The sequence below is a fragment of the Myotis davidii genome, unplaced genomic scaffold (assembly GCF_000327345.1).
Source record: "Myotis davidii unplaced genomic scaffold, ASM32734v1 scaffold228, whole genome shotgun sequence".
NCBI classification, from domain to species: Eukaryota; Metazoa; Chordata; class Mammalia; order Chiroptera; family Vespertilionidae; genus Myotis; species Myotis davidii.
The window spans coordinates 1,049,669-1,066,084 of NW_006300104.1; the positions used below are offsets into that span (position 1 = coordinate 1,049,669).

A 16,416-nucleotide genomic window follows, 5' to 3' on the forward strand; every position below is an offset into this window, starting at 1 on the left:
TCCGCCGGGCGTTTGGGCTCGGTCGCGGTGGACTCGGCGGCGGCGGCGGCGGCAGCCACGCGCAGCACGGAGGAGGAGGAGGAGAGGCTCGAGCGCGAGCACTTCTGGAAGATCATCAATGCCTTCCGCTACTATGGGTAAACCCGGGCCGCCACGCCTCCGGGATTCCCGGCCCAGGCCGCCTGAGCTGACCTCGGGGTCCCCGAGTCACCTCGCACCGTCCTACCCCCTCTCGGCCCTGTTCACCCGTCTGCTGCTCTTGTCTTCTGACCGCAGGATCAGATGAGCTCTCCTGCCTTCCATCCCACGTGGAAGGTCTGGCTTTGAGGCCGGTGGGGGTGATCAGAAAAATGCTGTGACGATTGCAGACAGAAGAGGGTGGTGGTAGATGGTCCAGTGCCGGGCATGATTGTGTTGTCGATGGTCTCCAAACTGAACACACGCAGAGCCCAAGTTCACCTCCACGTGGGATGCGGCAGGACGCGTTTCCCCAAACTGGCCAGTTCCTGTGAGAACAGCCTGAGCTTCCCACCCCACCCCACCCCCTGGCGCCGAGGAAGTGTGAGCACGTTGGTGGGGAGCGACGAGTGATGCGGCTCCGTGTCTTTAGCTGGTGGGTGAAATGGGGTCGGAGGTGGTCCGGGTGTTCGAACGTTTGCTAATTAAGGAGGGGCTGGAGAGAAGGCACGGTGAGAGCCACCTTTGCGATCTTTTATTTTGCAAATATGTATCGAATTCTCGCGGTGAGCCTGGCGTGGTGGTAGGGCTTTATACTTGGCCAACTTCTACTTTTCTTCTAGGTAGATGTTCAACTAAGCTTAGCCACAAAATTTTAATTTAGAGATCTGAATGGGACCTAAATCAACTGAATTTATAGGCAAAGAAAAGTAGTATTTTATTCGTGTAAGAGATGAGTCCACTGGGGGACATATTCTGAGTCTGCTGTTGTAATCAAACATGACCTTCCCCGGGAGAAAAATGGTTTCCCTAGATGGGCTTCTGCTGTGCTTTATGCAAACTTTTTTTATGTTGCCTGACTCTGACCTCCCCAAGGGCAGGGACAGCCTCATTTATTTTTATGTCACCAGTGCTTGCCATAGGTTTTTGAAGCTCTATTTTTAACAAATAGAAAATAGTGGCAAAGAAATACATGGCATTACCAAGTAGTCTGTCAATTTGTGAACAGTTGGTAAACTAATCTATTATTATTCTGAATTTAGAAACTCGCTCAATAAAAGCTTCAAGTTGTTTAGAATCTGATTACATTTATGACATGAATTTTTGAAGTTCAAAGATCTTTCAAAAATATATATTTTTTTATTGATTTCAGAGAGGAAGGGAGAGGGATAAAGATAGAAACATCAAGATGAGAAAGAATCATTGATGGGCTGCCTCCTGCATGCCCCTACTGGGGATCAAGCCCGAAACCCAGTCATGTGCCCTTGGCCAGAATCGAGCCTAGGACCCTTCAGTCCGCAGGCCGAAGCCCCATCCACTGAGCCAAACCAGCCAGGGCTGAAGTTCAAAGATCTTGATGACATAATTTACTAACTAAACATAAGGATAAGAACCATGGATTGCATTAATTATAGAGCCCAAGAGGAAGTTAGTAGTATGGGGATTTTATTTAGTATGAACAGAGGAAGAAAGGCAGACAACCAGAGGATTGGATTTGATGTAATTGTGCCTGAAAGAGCCATACAGGCAGGAGAAGCAGCTGACATTAGATAGCTAAGAGTGGTAGATGCAGAAAAGTTCTGTGCATTTTACTATTAAAAAATCTAGAAAGAATATTGGGAAATGTCTTGGGAATATAATGGACATAATTAAAGTGTGTGTGTGTGTACCCAGTTCTAAAATGTTAGGACTAATTTAGAAATGATATTATAATTAGGTATCAGATGGACCTTTCTGTTTTGGGGGCAGAGGGACTTTGACCTGAATCTAGGAGCCAAGTGTGGCAATATAAAAAAGAGCAATTGTGTGCATGTTCTAGTAGTTGTGATACAGTTTTCTATATTCTCATCCCTCTCCTTTACCAGTTTAATGTGGGATTGAGGAAAACTTCATTTTTTAAAAACAATCCTTTTTATTTGTATGTACTCTCTGATGAAACACTTTATATCTTTATACTGAAAATAGTATATGATTGAAAATATACTTCTTAAAATATCACTGAAAGGATTAGCGTTACAGAAAGCATTGTGTAGCAGAAAACACTGGATTGTTACATACCAACATTTTATGATTTTCTAGAGTTTTGCTGTTTAATACCTTGGCCACTAATTACATCTGGCTAAATTAAAACTTAAACTAATTAAAACTTAATAAAATTAAAAATGCATTTCCTCAGTCTCAGTAGCCAGAGTTTGGTTTTACTGCTAAATGCCTTTTAATATATATGAGATTTAGATGAAAGTCATAGGGCAAGAAATGTCTTTTTATTAATGTTTTCTCTTTCCAGTGGCTTCCAGTGTTGTACTTTTTACAGATTTTACTTAGATGGCATTCTCTAAAAATGACTATGGCATTGTAATGCATAGCAAAAAAATGTTGTTAGCCTTAAAATACTACTCTTGTTATGAATGAAGATACCTAGTTACATGGAAAATATTACAATTGAACGATCAAAGATCTTGTCAGAATTGGCCAACTCTTGGAAACAGCGGTTAGGTGAGATTTATTTTTTAGAACTGAGATGTAGAGCTCATTTTTATAGGTGAGGGGATAGGCATATGAAGAGATGAGTAACTTGCCTAGGGTTACACAACCAAATTGTGGTAGCGTCTGACTTGAAATCCAAAATCATTTACTAAAATTTTACCCTTATAAGCAGTGATACTAGTAAGACAATTTTAACCTTGGGTATTTAATACATATTTTAAATGGATTGAGGCAGACTTTCCTTCTGAAAGGTATGCTTTCCTGTGTGGAATTCTAGAGTTCAACAGGTTCAGAGGGACGGGTCATTGACCATGGCCTTCGGCTCACACCCAGCATAAACCCACCCTGATCAAAGGCCACTGAGTCAGAGTTAGGGTCACTGCCTAGACCAGCCTTCTAGAGAGAGCTGGAGGTAGAGACACTCTTACAGAAGACAGCCGCTGACTACTTTCTCCCCTTAGCTGCCAAAAGATGTGGCCTCATTATGCTGATTGAGTTCAGAACCAAGGAGAGTCTGAAGGTTATAAAACATTCCTTCAAAGCAAGCATGTCAAACTCAGAGGCTAACACGGGCCAAATAAGGTTTAAGTTTCTGTGGGCCACAAAAAAAACCCAAAAGCTTCTATTTTCATAGAAACATGGGTTTATTTCGATAGAGAAATGCTGAATACAAAGGGCTGAAATAAATGAGTCATCATTAACATAAAATAATAGAACATTTAAATAAAAATTAATATTTTTCTTGAACATTAACTTACCAGACACTGAATTACTGCACAAATTAATAAGCGTAATGCAAATGAACCTATTTTTCTTTTTCTCTGAAAGTGAAAGATTTCCTGTAGCGCACACCAAACAAGTCAGTCCAAGACTAATGACATGGCAATCGGCTGCTAAAATATTCGCTGCTAGTATTAGTGGAGAGAAATGGTGCGCCTGCGCGGATGGTGCCTAAGGGAAATTAATGCAACACGATTATAGTAATCAGTCATTAGCGAACGTTGTAGTTTGTTATTAATAATTATGTATAACAGGATATTGTAAAAATTAAGTTACAAAATTTTTATTAAAACGCTTCTTACATACCTTTATATTGGCTGGGCCACAAAAATAGTTGTGCGCCACATGGGGCCCGTGGGCCACGAGTTTGACATGCTTGCTTTAAAGTAAGGTAGGCAGACTTTTTTTTTTTAAAGGCTAGGCAATGAATATTTTAAGCTCTTGGGACTAAGTGGTCTCTGTTACAACTATTCAACTCTGCCCCAGTAGGTGAATAAGTGGGCATGGCTATGATCCAGTAAAACCCTTTTTACAAAAACAGACCAAGTAGCCAGGGGTGGGGAAGCATGTTTTGCCACCCCTGTCTTAACACACACTCAAAGAGTTGTCCAACACACTCAAAGAAGAGCCTGGAGGCTCTGGCTAGAAATAAATGATATTCAAGTGTCCTAGGATTTACAAACTGGAAACACCACTAGGCAAAAACTCAGGGTTTTTTTTTTTAACTCAGGTGTGTTTTGAAGAAAAAAAAAAGTTAAGAGTTCGTATAGTAAAATGTGCATTTTTGAGAATAATCAGTCCTGTATTCTCTGCACTAGGATTGGTCCTGGGTGTGTCAGGCATTCTGGATTATGGATGTCAGGTGGTCTTGATACATGAGTCCGTCATTGAGTGATCATGTATATCTAGGCATTACTGCAGAACTGGAAAATTCAAAATTTTAAGTTCCAGGCTGATTAAAACAACAATAAAATAATTTCCTCAGACCTCAACCTAATTGATTTTAGTAATTTCATAGCTTGACTATATAGTGACTCCATTTTATTTCTTCACGCTATTCCTCATAATACAAGCATTTCCAGAATAGTGAAGCTATCCCCAGTTATAATAGTACAGTAAGGATTGGACTCTTCTCAACTTTGGTAAAACCTCACTTCAAGAGAGTCACTGTGGATGCCTGTTATGGATAGCTTGGCATACCATTAAGTAACCAAGGGTTAAGGGATATGTTACAGCTCATCCCACGCTGTGTACTTACATCACTTCTGTAACAGGAATTGACAGCAAATATGTTAGGTTCTTCTGACCAATCCATAACTTTACTTCAGCTCCCCTGCTATCATGGAAATTAGTAGTCTCCATGGAGAACAAAAAGTGGCACCTAGATTACCTCACTGAACATTTATTGATTGTTTTTTTACAAGTGGTGAAATATGGAGGTTAAATAGTGACAGATGAGACTTGTATTTTAGAAGAATTCATCTGATGGGGAGGTTAGGTTGGGAACAGCATTCCTAGGTAGCAGGCCTCTCAGTAATCATTGGGAAACATAATGAGGGCCTGAGCTAAAGCATTGGAGAGGAGTATAATTTGCAGATAGTTTTATGAAGTAGAATCAAAAGGATCTTGTGCTTAATTGATTGTGTGGGCTATGAGAAGAGGCATTTTAGGATGACTTGTTAGTTTCTGACTTGAGTATGGTATGCCACTCATTGATATCAGCCATGTAGGAAAAAGTACAAGTTTTTTTTGGTGGGACGTGCTAAATTCATTTTGGATATGCTGACTTTTGAGGTATAGTGAGAGGAGGATTGTGGGGCACCCAGTGTCCAGGAATACTAGAAATGAAGTACTAAAAGACTACTTAATCTCTTGACGGTAAATTGTAAACTTGCAACTTTGCAACATACCATGCATGGTCTCCTTAAATAGTTCCGTTAGTGTCATACTCTACTGCTGGAAATATAAATTGGTACAATCTTTCTGAAAATCACTTTGTATCAAGAGACTTAGAAGTACTATCCTTTCTGACCTGGTCATTCTTTGTGTAATTTGTGGTGATTTTTTTTTTCCTACACTATAGACAGATTTGAACACAAAAATTTATCATATGGGCAAGCGAAAGTATCTAGATGCCCAGTGTTTGGGAAATAGCTAAGTAAATTTTGGTTGCATAAGGTGAAATGATGAACTATCATTGCAGTCATTTGCCATATAGTCATTTGAGAACCTTTTTCTGACCTGGGAAAATTCCTCTAATAAGGATAAAGACTTACAAATGCTTCTAGAACTTGAATATGCATATGGATAATTTGGAGATCTTGTCAAAAGGCAGATTACATTTCAGTAGGTCTGGTGTAGGGCCTGAGATTCTCCATTCCTAACCACTTCCAGATGATCTGCTGTTTTGTCTACCTACCACATTTGCATGAGAAAGGTGCTAAATGACTTTGTCTTAAATAACAAAACAGAAATATGCCAACAAGTTAGAAGTGGTTGCCTCTAAAAGAGGGATTTATACTTTTAATTAAAAGAATACTTTTACTTTTCTGCATTTTCCATATTTTCATTGTCAACATAATAGTTTTATTAATTAGATATGCCTACTATATTTAAGCACTTAATGACTTGGTTTAGTGGCCAGAATTTACTAAATCTCAATGAATGATAGTTTCTGTACTCATCGTCACCACTGTTGTTCATGTTTTTATATATGAGTGGAGGACAGAGAATGGAAGTAACTTGCCAAGGGTCACATAGTAAATAGGGGACATTAGCTGGATTTCAGTCCAGATCTATTTGCTTCCAGAGCTCACTATTATACTGTCTGGAGAGGGATGAAGCAAAAGAGCAGACATCAGTACAACCAATCACTGTCAGTTTGATCTTTTCACGTTGCCTCTAACCCCTGAATACCACCACACCCGTGCTCCCAAAAACATGTCTAGGTTTTTGCTTAAGTTTTATAAGAAGCTTCTTCAGAACTTCTTTAAATATTACTGTTCAGAAGGTAAAAATGAGTTGTTTGGATGAATAGAGAAATCCAGGCTACCAAATGAAAATGTATTTTTTAATATTGAGTAAATAAAGAAACATACACGTTTATTTATTTTTATATGTAAAATGTAAAAAATGGTGCAGTGAACACCATGAATCTACCACCCAGTTTTAAAAAAGAATAATATCCTATCCCTTTCCCCTCAAAGCACATCACTTACTGAATTTTTGTTTCCTTGCTTTCCTTGTAGTTTTTCTACATATGTTCAGTTCCTATAGTATATTGTTTATTTTTACATAAAATGAAATTATACATTAAGTATTTTTCTACAACTTGATTTTTAAGCAAATATTTACATCCCTGAGTTTTATCCATATTATGTATAGCCATAATTTATTAATTTAACTACATTTCCTTGTGTGACTATACTGTACTTTGTTCACTCTACTGGTGATGGACCTTTAGGTTGTTTCCAGATTTTTAGTTTGTTATATCTAACAGTGCTCTGATAAAGCTTTTTCATGTTTCATGGTGACCATCTGCAGGAATTTCTTGAGTATGTGTCTAGGAATATAATTGCTAGGTCATGTGGAATGTGCATATTAAGCTTTACTAGGTAATGCTAAATTATTTTCCAAAGTAGTTGTACTAATTTATGTACCCACCATCGATCAGTATATAAATATCTAATTATTCCACTATTTACCAACATTTCAGATAGACAGGCTTTTAAATTTTGCCCATCTAATTGAAGTAAAATTGCATTTCACTGTGAGTATAGCATTTAACTTTTAAAAATGATGTTCTTTTCTTTTTTTTTCTAAATATATTTTTATTAATTTCAGAGAGGAAGGGAGAGGGAGAGACAGATAGAAAAATCAATGATGAGAGAGAATCACTGATTGATTGCCTCCTGCATGCTCCCACCGGAGATGAAGCCCGCAACCTGGGCATGTGCCCTTGACCGGAATTCAGTCCGTAGGCCAACTCTCTAGCCACTGATCCAGACCAGCTAGGGCATGATGTTCTTTTCAGATTTTATAAATAGGTAGTTCCCAACGTGAAACTTTTAATCCTCACCTGAGAATATGTTTTTCATTGATTCTAGAAAGAGAAGAAGGGGGAGAAGGGAGGGGGGGAAGCGGGCGAGAGAGGGGGAGAAAAACGTTAATGGGTTGCCTCATGCACATGCTCCAACCAGAGACTGAAACCCTGGGATGTGACCTGACTAGGAATGGAACCCTTGACTCTTTGAGATTGTACTTTAGCCACTGAGGCACACCAGCCAGGGCATAGTTCTTTGGAAACTTTAAGAATGCAAAGTGTGAATATTGTCATGTAAGATGCTATGGAATTTCAATTTTTAATTTGTTTACTACTTTTGTGATACATAATCCTATATAATAAAGCCCTAATATGCAAATCTATTGAACAACGAAACGACTGGTCTCTATGACGTGCGCTGACCACCAGATGCTCAATGCAGGAGCTGCCCCTTGGTGGTCAGTGCACTCCCACAGAGGGAGCACCACTCAGCCAGAAGCCGGGCTCACAGCTGGCGAGCACACACAGCGGCAGTAGTGGAGAGCCTTTCCCACCTCTGCTTCAGGCGGGTGGTAAGAAGCGAGGGGTCCCAGACTGCAAGAGGGCGCAGGCTGGGCTGAGAGATCCAGCCCTCCCCACTACAACACACAACACACAACACACACACACACACACTGCATGAATTCATGCACCGGGCCTCTAGTATCTTTTATGATATTTTGAAAAATTCAACTTGGTTGGCTCTTAGTTTATTTCAAAACACGTTTTTTATCCTAAAGCAATTTCAGAGCAGCATTCTGTTAACTTGATGGAGGTATCTAAAGCATTCAGCTACTTTTGCTGAAAATTTCAAGTTTGAAAATTGAAATCATAACAATAAACTTATTGTACACTAATTTTCTGTAATATTTTGTCCCCCTCTTCTCATTGGTGTTTCTAACTTTTACTGGTTATAAACAGTTTGTCTTTTGTTTGGCTGCTTAGAGAATTTGTACTAAAGTGAAAACATATGAAGACTTTCTAAGTGGATATCCTTTAATGCAGCAGTTGTCAACCTTTCATACCTCATGGATCACCAGTGGTCCGTGGACCACTGGTTGGCAACTGCTGCTCCAAAGGTATCCTTAAACCAGTGGTTGCCAACCTTTCGGACCTCATGGACCACCAGTAGTCCACAGACCACCAGTTGGTGACCACTGCTTTAGGGAACCAAAAGATTGTGACATTACATTATTCAACACTAAAGGCCTGGTGCATGAAATTTGTGCATGGCAGGGGGAGTCCCTCAGCCCCGCCTATACCCTCTCTCAGTCCCGGACCCCTTGCTCCTTACCACCTGCTTGCTCGCTGCTCCTTCCTTAGCGCTGCTGTGGAGGCAGGAGAGCCTGGCTTTTGGCTGAGTGGCGCTCCCCCAGTAGGAGCACACTGACCACCAGGGGGGCAGCTCCTGCATTGAGCGTCTGCCCCCGGTGGTCAGTGCACGTCATAGTGACCAATCATTCCGCCATAAAGGTCGCTTAGGCTTTTATTATGTAGATTATAAGGGAATAATTGTACAGAAAGACAACCTTAAAATAAGATTGGCCTCTGCTGAGAATTTTTTTGCCAATTTAAAAAACACTTTTTATGTTTTAGCACCAGTATGCATGAGCGAGTGAACCGAACAGAAAGACAGTTTCGATCACTTCCAGCTAATCAACAGAAACTCCTTCCTCAGTTTCTTCTCCACTTGGACAAGATCCGGAAATGCATTGATCATAATCAAGAAATACTACTGACCATTGTGAATGATTGCATACATATGTTTGAAAATAAAGAATATGGAGAAAATGTATGTGAAATTTCTTCTATTTGTTTTTATTTTAGAGTTTAATCTCAATATTTTGAGGTCTTTATCTTTCTGGATTTCATTTTTATAATTTTGCATTGGTCATTTGCTCTACTTAGAGAATGTTTCCACTTGTATATTCCGTCATTTGATTAGTCTTAATAGAACAGTATGCCAAAAACTGGATTTGTTCACTGACTTTTTTCTTTAAATACTAAGATAATTCTTGGCATTTTGATATACTTTCACGGTGTTCTGGCATACAGAGTAGTGACTTAAATTTTTATAAACTACTTTAGTAGTTATGTAAAATTACTTTCCCTTGCTAAACTCATTGTTCCCAGTATCTTGTATCTATTGGTAGTCATCTTTTGTTTATTTTATTTTCAACTCTCACCCAAGGATATGATTTTCATTGTTTCTAAAGAAAGGGGAAGGCGGGGAGAGAGAGTGAGAGGGAGAGAGAGAGAGAGAGAGAGAGAGAGAGAGAGAGAGAGAGAGAGACAGACAGACAGAGACAGACATCAATCAGCTCTTCCTGCATGTGCCCCAACCAGGGATTGAACCCACAATCTGGGCATGTGCCCTGACCAGGAATCAAACCCATTACCCTTTGGTGCACAGGATGATGCTCTAGCTAACAGCCATACTGGCCAGGGCAAGTCATCTTTTAAGAAATGATTTTCACTTACAAAGCACAAGGGACTGGAAGTAATAGAAACTTAAGTCCTCTTTTTTATCCACAGGATAGATACTGTTGGGCCACTCCACTGTGAGCCTCTCCATGCTGCCCCATCAATGACCTGGAAGGACTTTCTTTTCTTTCTTAGAGAGAGAATGTTTGATCTCCATAGCAATGCTGGTCCTCTCCCGAGTAAAGACTGCTTAATCATATGGTGGTTTCATGATTAATGGACCATAATCTATTGAGGGTAGAAGTGAGACCACCAAACTTTTCATGTAGGATCTCAAGCTGCACTCAAACCCTGCTGAGGTGAGAGGCCAGTGATTTATCCACTAAACCATCTATATAGCCTCTTAGTAGCATGTCTATTTAACTATATTCAAGATTGATTACTTTTCTCAGAAACTAATTGATTTCTCTTTTTTAAACAGGGGAATGGGAAGATTATGCCAGCATCTACATTTGACATGGATAAGTTAAAATCCACATTGAAACAGTTTGTGAGAGACTGGTGTGAAAGTGGAAAAGCAGAAAGGGATGCCTGCTACCAGCCAATCATTAAAGAAATTTTAAAAAATTTTCCAAAAGAGAGATGGTAAATAGTATCTTGTTTTTAACCAATTTCTTTAAGATATGTAAGCACTGAGTTTTTCTATGAGGCATTTCACAGTCTTGATTCATTTTTATAGTTACTTGTGCCTGTATTTTTTTCATGTGTGGGTGTGTGGTGGTATATTTGTTCTTGGATGCTTTATGTGAGGCTGCAGTTAACGTGAAAAAAATTTTGCTTTAGCACATTGGAAATTAGAATTTAAATAATGAGAGGGTTAGATTGAATGTTCATTATCAATGCTGTCTTTATCATTTGCTTTATGGCAGAGCAAAAAGCTGCAAACTGTTTTAATTTTCCTCATTATGACATCCTTGTAAGCAAATGAGGGATTGATACCTTACAGCAGATTCTTTACTTTTTTATGTTGAAACCTTGAACAGTCTGAAGCCTATGAGAATAACATATATAAATGTATAAGATAGAATACATAGGATTCCCAAGAAACCAGTTATTTTGAAATACAGTTATCAAAAACTTAAAAAGCTGCTCTTTCTCATGTATTGCATTAAAATCTAGCAATAAGAATTACTGTATTTTGGAAATACTGAACAGTGCATATGTTATTTTGAGAATTTCAGTAACTAATATGAAGTGAAAACATGTGATTTCTATTGTTGATAACAGTACAGGTACTCCCAAAACTACTATTTGTTGCCTGCTTTTATAATTGAAAAGTATCAGTTAAAGGTTAATGAAATTAAAGCATAATTTTTTTCCTATTCTCATCATAGATTCAGTGAATTCTTTCCATAGACCCCTTGGGTCTCTGGATATCAGGTTAGAAACTCCTGATGTAGAGATTATATAAGGAGAACCACTGGATGGAATTCAGTTTTTCATAGATAGGTTCCTTTTCCTCATCTCCTTCCCTTCTTCAGTGATTGACATCTTTAAGAAATTTCAGTGTGTGTGTGTGTGTGTGTGTGTGTGTGTGTGTCTTCTTTCTCTCTTTTAAAGAAAGTTTTTATTTTGAAACTAGAGGCCCAGTTTGCACGACATCAATGTACTGGGGCGGGGAGGGTGGGGTCCCCTCTGCTGGAGCAGGCCTAAGCTGCACTTGGACATTCTTAGCATCCTTAGCGCTGCCACAGAGGCAGGAGAGGCTCCCGCCACCACCTCTGTGCTTGCTGGCCATAGCCTGGCTTATGGCTGAGTGGTGCTCCCCCTGTGGGAGCACATTGACCACCAGGGGCAGTTCCTGCGTTGAGCGTCTGCCCCCTGGTGATGAGTGTGCTTAATAGCAAACAGTCGTTCTGCTGTTCGGTCTATTTGTATATTACCCTTTTATTATATAGGCTAACTTTAGAATTACAGATGTGATGTATGAATTTGTACAGAGAGCCCTCATATACTCTACCTATATTCATAAATTCTTAACATTTTACATTTGCTTTATTATTTTTTTCTATTTTCCTGCCTCCTACCATCCCTACTTTATATGTATGTTCTTAAGGACAATGATATTCTCTTAATATAAACACAGTGCAATTATCACATTAAGGAAAATTAACTATAAATACTGTTTTCTAATTTATAGCCTATATTCAAGTTTCATAAATCATCCTGATAATGTCCTTTATAACACTCACTTTTTTGTCCAGTCTAGAATCCAATCTAGGATATTGTAGTACATTTGATTATAACATCTTAATCTTTTGTTTGCTTGTTTGTTTGTCTAGAACATACATTTTATTCTCTTAGAGCTCTAGAGATCAGAAATCTCAAATCAGTTTTTCTGGACTAAAATCAAGGTTTTAGTTGGGCTGAACTACTTTCCTTTAGTCCCTTGGTTCCCTTCCTCCAACTTCAAAACCAATAGCATAGATAGCATCTTGCTTCAGTGTCACATTGCCTTCTCTTGTCTAATGTCCTGGTCTTTAATCTGGAACAGTTCCGTGGCCTTTTGCCTGACTTTATGACATTGACATTTTTGAAGAATACAAGGAAATTATTTTATAGAATTTTCCTGTTTGACATTGATGTTTCTTCATGACAAGATCTAGAATACATGTCCTCTTTGAAAATAATAAAAACTTAATCTGCTCCTAGAGGCCTCTCAGTTCTGTATCTTGTGGGTTTTTCACAAATGGCAATTTTATCAAGTTAGCAAGAAAAATCTAGAACAGGTAGGCTCTAAATGGAGTCTTTCATAATGTAACAAAAAAATCACAGGAGTTGCCCTAACCAGTTTGGCTCAGTAGGTACAGCGTTGGCCTGCAGACTGAAGGGTCCCAGGTTCGATTCCAGCTAAGGGCATGTACCTGGGTTGCGGGCACATCCCCAGTAGGTGTGCAAGAGGCAGCTGATCAATGTTTCTCTCTCATCAATGTTTGTAACTGTCTATCCCTCTCCTTTCCTCTCTGTCAAAAATCAATAAAATATATATTTTTTAAAATCACAGGAGTGATATAAGTTGGTTAGAAGCAATTCTATGTCTGTACAGTTTCAAAGGGAGGGGATTATAAAAAGGAGTGAACACCAGGAAGTGGGCGCCACTTTAGTATCTGTCTGCCACAGTTATTACCACGTACCCTTTAAGGGTTTTGCCTTCCTACTAGCAATTTATGGAAGTGCCTGTTTGTCAACATATTGGTATTCAAATTTTTGCCAGTCTAATGGGTGGGGAATTGTATATTGGCATAATTCTATTTTGAATTTCTCTTATGAGTGAAGTTATCATCTTCATATGTGTAAGGACCATTTTGTATCTTTTTTTGTTTTGAGAATTATATATTCACTAGAGGCCTGGTGAACAAAAATTTGTGCACTCAGGGGGAAGAGGGGTCCCTCAGCCCAGCCTGTGCCCTCTCGCAGTCTGGGACCCCTCGGGAGATAACGACCTGCTGGCTTAGCCTGCTCCCTGGTGGCAGAGGGCAGGCCCAATCCCTAGGTGCAGCCCCTGGTCGGGCTCAGAGAGGGGCCGATTGGGGAGTTGGGGCACTGTACCCTGTCACACACAGAGCCGCAGGGCAATCCAGGGGTTGGGGAGCTCCACCCTATCAGGCACAGAGCAGGGCTGATTAGGGGGTTGGGGCTCCTTCCCCTGTCACAAACAGAACAGGGTGGATAGAGAGGTTGTGGCCCCACCCCCTCTAGGACACCGCCCCCTGTCACAGCAGGGCGGATCAGGGGGTTGGGGCACCACACCCAGTCACACACAGGGCAGGGCCTATCAGGGGGTTGGGGCACTTTAGGCTGTCACACACAGAGCCGCAGGGCGATCAGGGGGTTGGGGAGCTTCCCCCTATCAGGCACAGAGCAGGGCTGATCAGGGGGTTGGGGCGCCTTCCTCTGACACAAACAGCAGGGCCCATAGGGAGGTTGTGGCCCCGCCCCCTGTCACACACAGAGTCGCAAGGGCGATCGGGGTTTGGGCGCTGCCCCCTGTCATGCTGATCCCGGTGCCAGGAGGCCTCGCAGCTCCGCTGATCCTGGCATTAGGAGGCATATTACCCTTTTACTATATAAGACAGAGGCCTGGTGCCTGGGTGGGGGCCGGCTGGTTTGTCCTGAAGGGTGTCCTTGATCAGGGTGGGGGTCCGCACTGGGGTGCCTGGCTAGCCTGGATGAGGGGATGATGGCTGTTTGCAGCTGGTCACACAACCTTCAGGGTGGGGGCCCCCACTGGGGTGGGGTGCCTGGCCATTCTGGGTGAGGGGCTGAGGGCTGTTTTCAGGCTGGTGGGTGACTGAATCTCCCAACCGCTCCTTTTTTTCTTTTTTTAAAAATTCTGGGCCGCTTTAGCTCTCAGGCTTGGCTCCAGCTCTTAGGCCTCCGCTGCTGAAAAGGTTTCTGGCCTTTGTTTACCTTCTGTATTTGAAACAATGTTGCGATCCTGCTGGCTGAAGCCCGGGACTAAAGCAGGTTTCTGGGGTTTTGTTTAGTTTCTGTATTTGTAACATAGTTGCTTAGAGTTGCAGCTCAGAGGCCGGCAGCGGCAGGTGGGGAACATTGGAGTCCTCCGTCACTGAAGCAAGCAAGCCTCATGTTCGCTTTAAGCTGCCTGGCTGCCGGCCGCCATCTTGGCTGGCTGTTAATTTGCATATCGCCTTGATTAGCCAATGGGAAGGGTAGCAGTCGTACGCTAATTACCATGTTTCTCGTTTATTAGATAGGATGTCTTTTTTCTCACTTAAAAAAATTAAGAGAGATGCATATAACAGAAGTAACCATTTTAAACTCAATAATTCAGTGGCATTAAGTACATTCACAATGTGCCTCCTTCACATCTCTCTAGTTCTAAAACATTTTCATCAACCCCAAATAAATCCCGTACCCATTAAGCATTATTCCCCATCCCTTCAGCCCACCCCCCAACTTCGTTTGACAGCAATTTGAATATAAGGTGCCTAGATGTAGGTTTCTTTTTTTAAAAAATATATTTTATTGATTTATTTTACAGAGAGGAAGGGAGAGGGATAGAGCGAGTCAGAAACATCAATGAGAGAGAAACATCGATCAGCTGCGTCCTGCACTGCACACTCCCTACTGGGTATGTGCCTGCAACCGAAGTACATGCCCTTGACTGGAATCGAACCTGGGACCCTTGAGTCTGCAGGCCGACGCTCTATCTACTGAGCCAAACTGGTTAGGGCCAGATGTGGGTTTCTTTATGTTTATCCCGCTTGGGGTTTGCTTTGCTTCTGGAGGTTTGGATATATATTACCAAATCAAACATTCTTTGCTCTTGCCTCTTCATGTATTTCTCCTCCCCTTTTCTCTATTTCTTTCTCTTCTGGGACTCCAATTACATTAAACTGTGACATTGTCAGGTTTGGTATGGCCCTTTTTCCATACTGCCCCCTAACTCTTTTTGTATATTATTTTGTATAGTTTATATTGACCTTACTTGAACTTGACTGATGTCTTTATTATGCCAGTCTGTTGATAAACCTCACTGAAAGACTTATTTCTGTTACATTAAAAAAAAACATTCTAGCACTTCAGTATATACATATATTTTGGTGGTTCCCAATGTGGGGCACACATCCCATGGGGGGCAATTTGATTTTTAAGGGGGCCAATTCGAGAATGAGTTATTAACAGTGAATTTTTTGCATTTCTTATGGTTCTAGGGGCCTCATAGACAGTATATAAATATATGTCGTGACCTATTTATGCATTCAGTTCTCTATTATGTTTTGACACTTTGCTATTTTTTATATCACTTCATATTATTTTTGTTTTTAAACAATTTCTTAGTGCTTTCTTCCTCAGTACTAGTACTTCAACTATCCTTTCATTCTTTTATTTTTCTCTTTCATGGATGCCATGTTCTTTGGAAGCTTGTTTAGACCAAGTTAATGGCCTTTTAGGCTTCCTCCATGTGAATAGGAGGTCACTTTTTGAATAAGAATTATATGTCACAGCGGGGAGCATCAGGATTTTAGAGATACTTAGGTGGGGCATAGCCAAAAAAAGGTTGGGAACTACTGATATATTTTGTCTTGTGTATTTTCTCTGTGCTGAAATTTCCTATTTGTACATGTGATCTGCCTTTTCCAGTTGATTCTTTAACATTTTTAATGGTTATTTTAAAATCCCTGTCTGATATGCTATTTGTGGGTCAGCTCTGTTGAAGGCTTCTTCTCACAACAGTGGGTTACATTTTTTGCTTCTTTGCATGTTTCATAATTTTTTTTTGAATGGCAGACACTGTATGTACAAGAACAGTAGAAACGGAAGTAAATAATATTGACAAACAGAAAAAAAAGCATTCCCCCCTTTTTAAAAAAAGTATATTTTATTGATTTTTGACAGAGAGGAAGGGAGAGGGATAGTTAGAAACATCGATTAGCTGCCTC

The 16,416-nt window shown here is 40.4% G+C and overlaps 1 protein-coding gene across 1 annotated transcript in view; it reads left to right on the forward strand.

Annotated features, from left to right (window-relative positions):
- Positions 1-6: 6 nt before the first annotated feature.
- CARNMT1 (carnosine N-methyltransferase 1) overlaps positions 7-16,416 on the forward strand; it is a 45,810-nt gene continuing 29,400 nt past the window's right edge. The window contains exons 1-3 of the mRNA XM_015572306.1: positions 7-137; positions 9,122-9,317; positions 10,431-10,594. Coding sequence (XP_015427792.1) covers positions 9,129-9,317; positions 10,431-10,594 — 353 coding nt within the window. The 5' untranslated portion in view covers positions 7-137; positions 9,122-9,128. The remainder of the gene's footprint in view (positions 138-9,121; positions 9,318-10,430; positions 10,595-16,416) is intronic.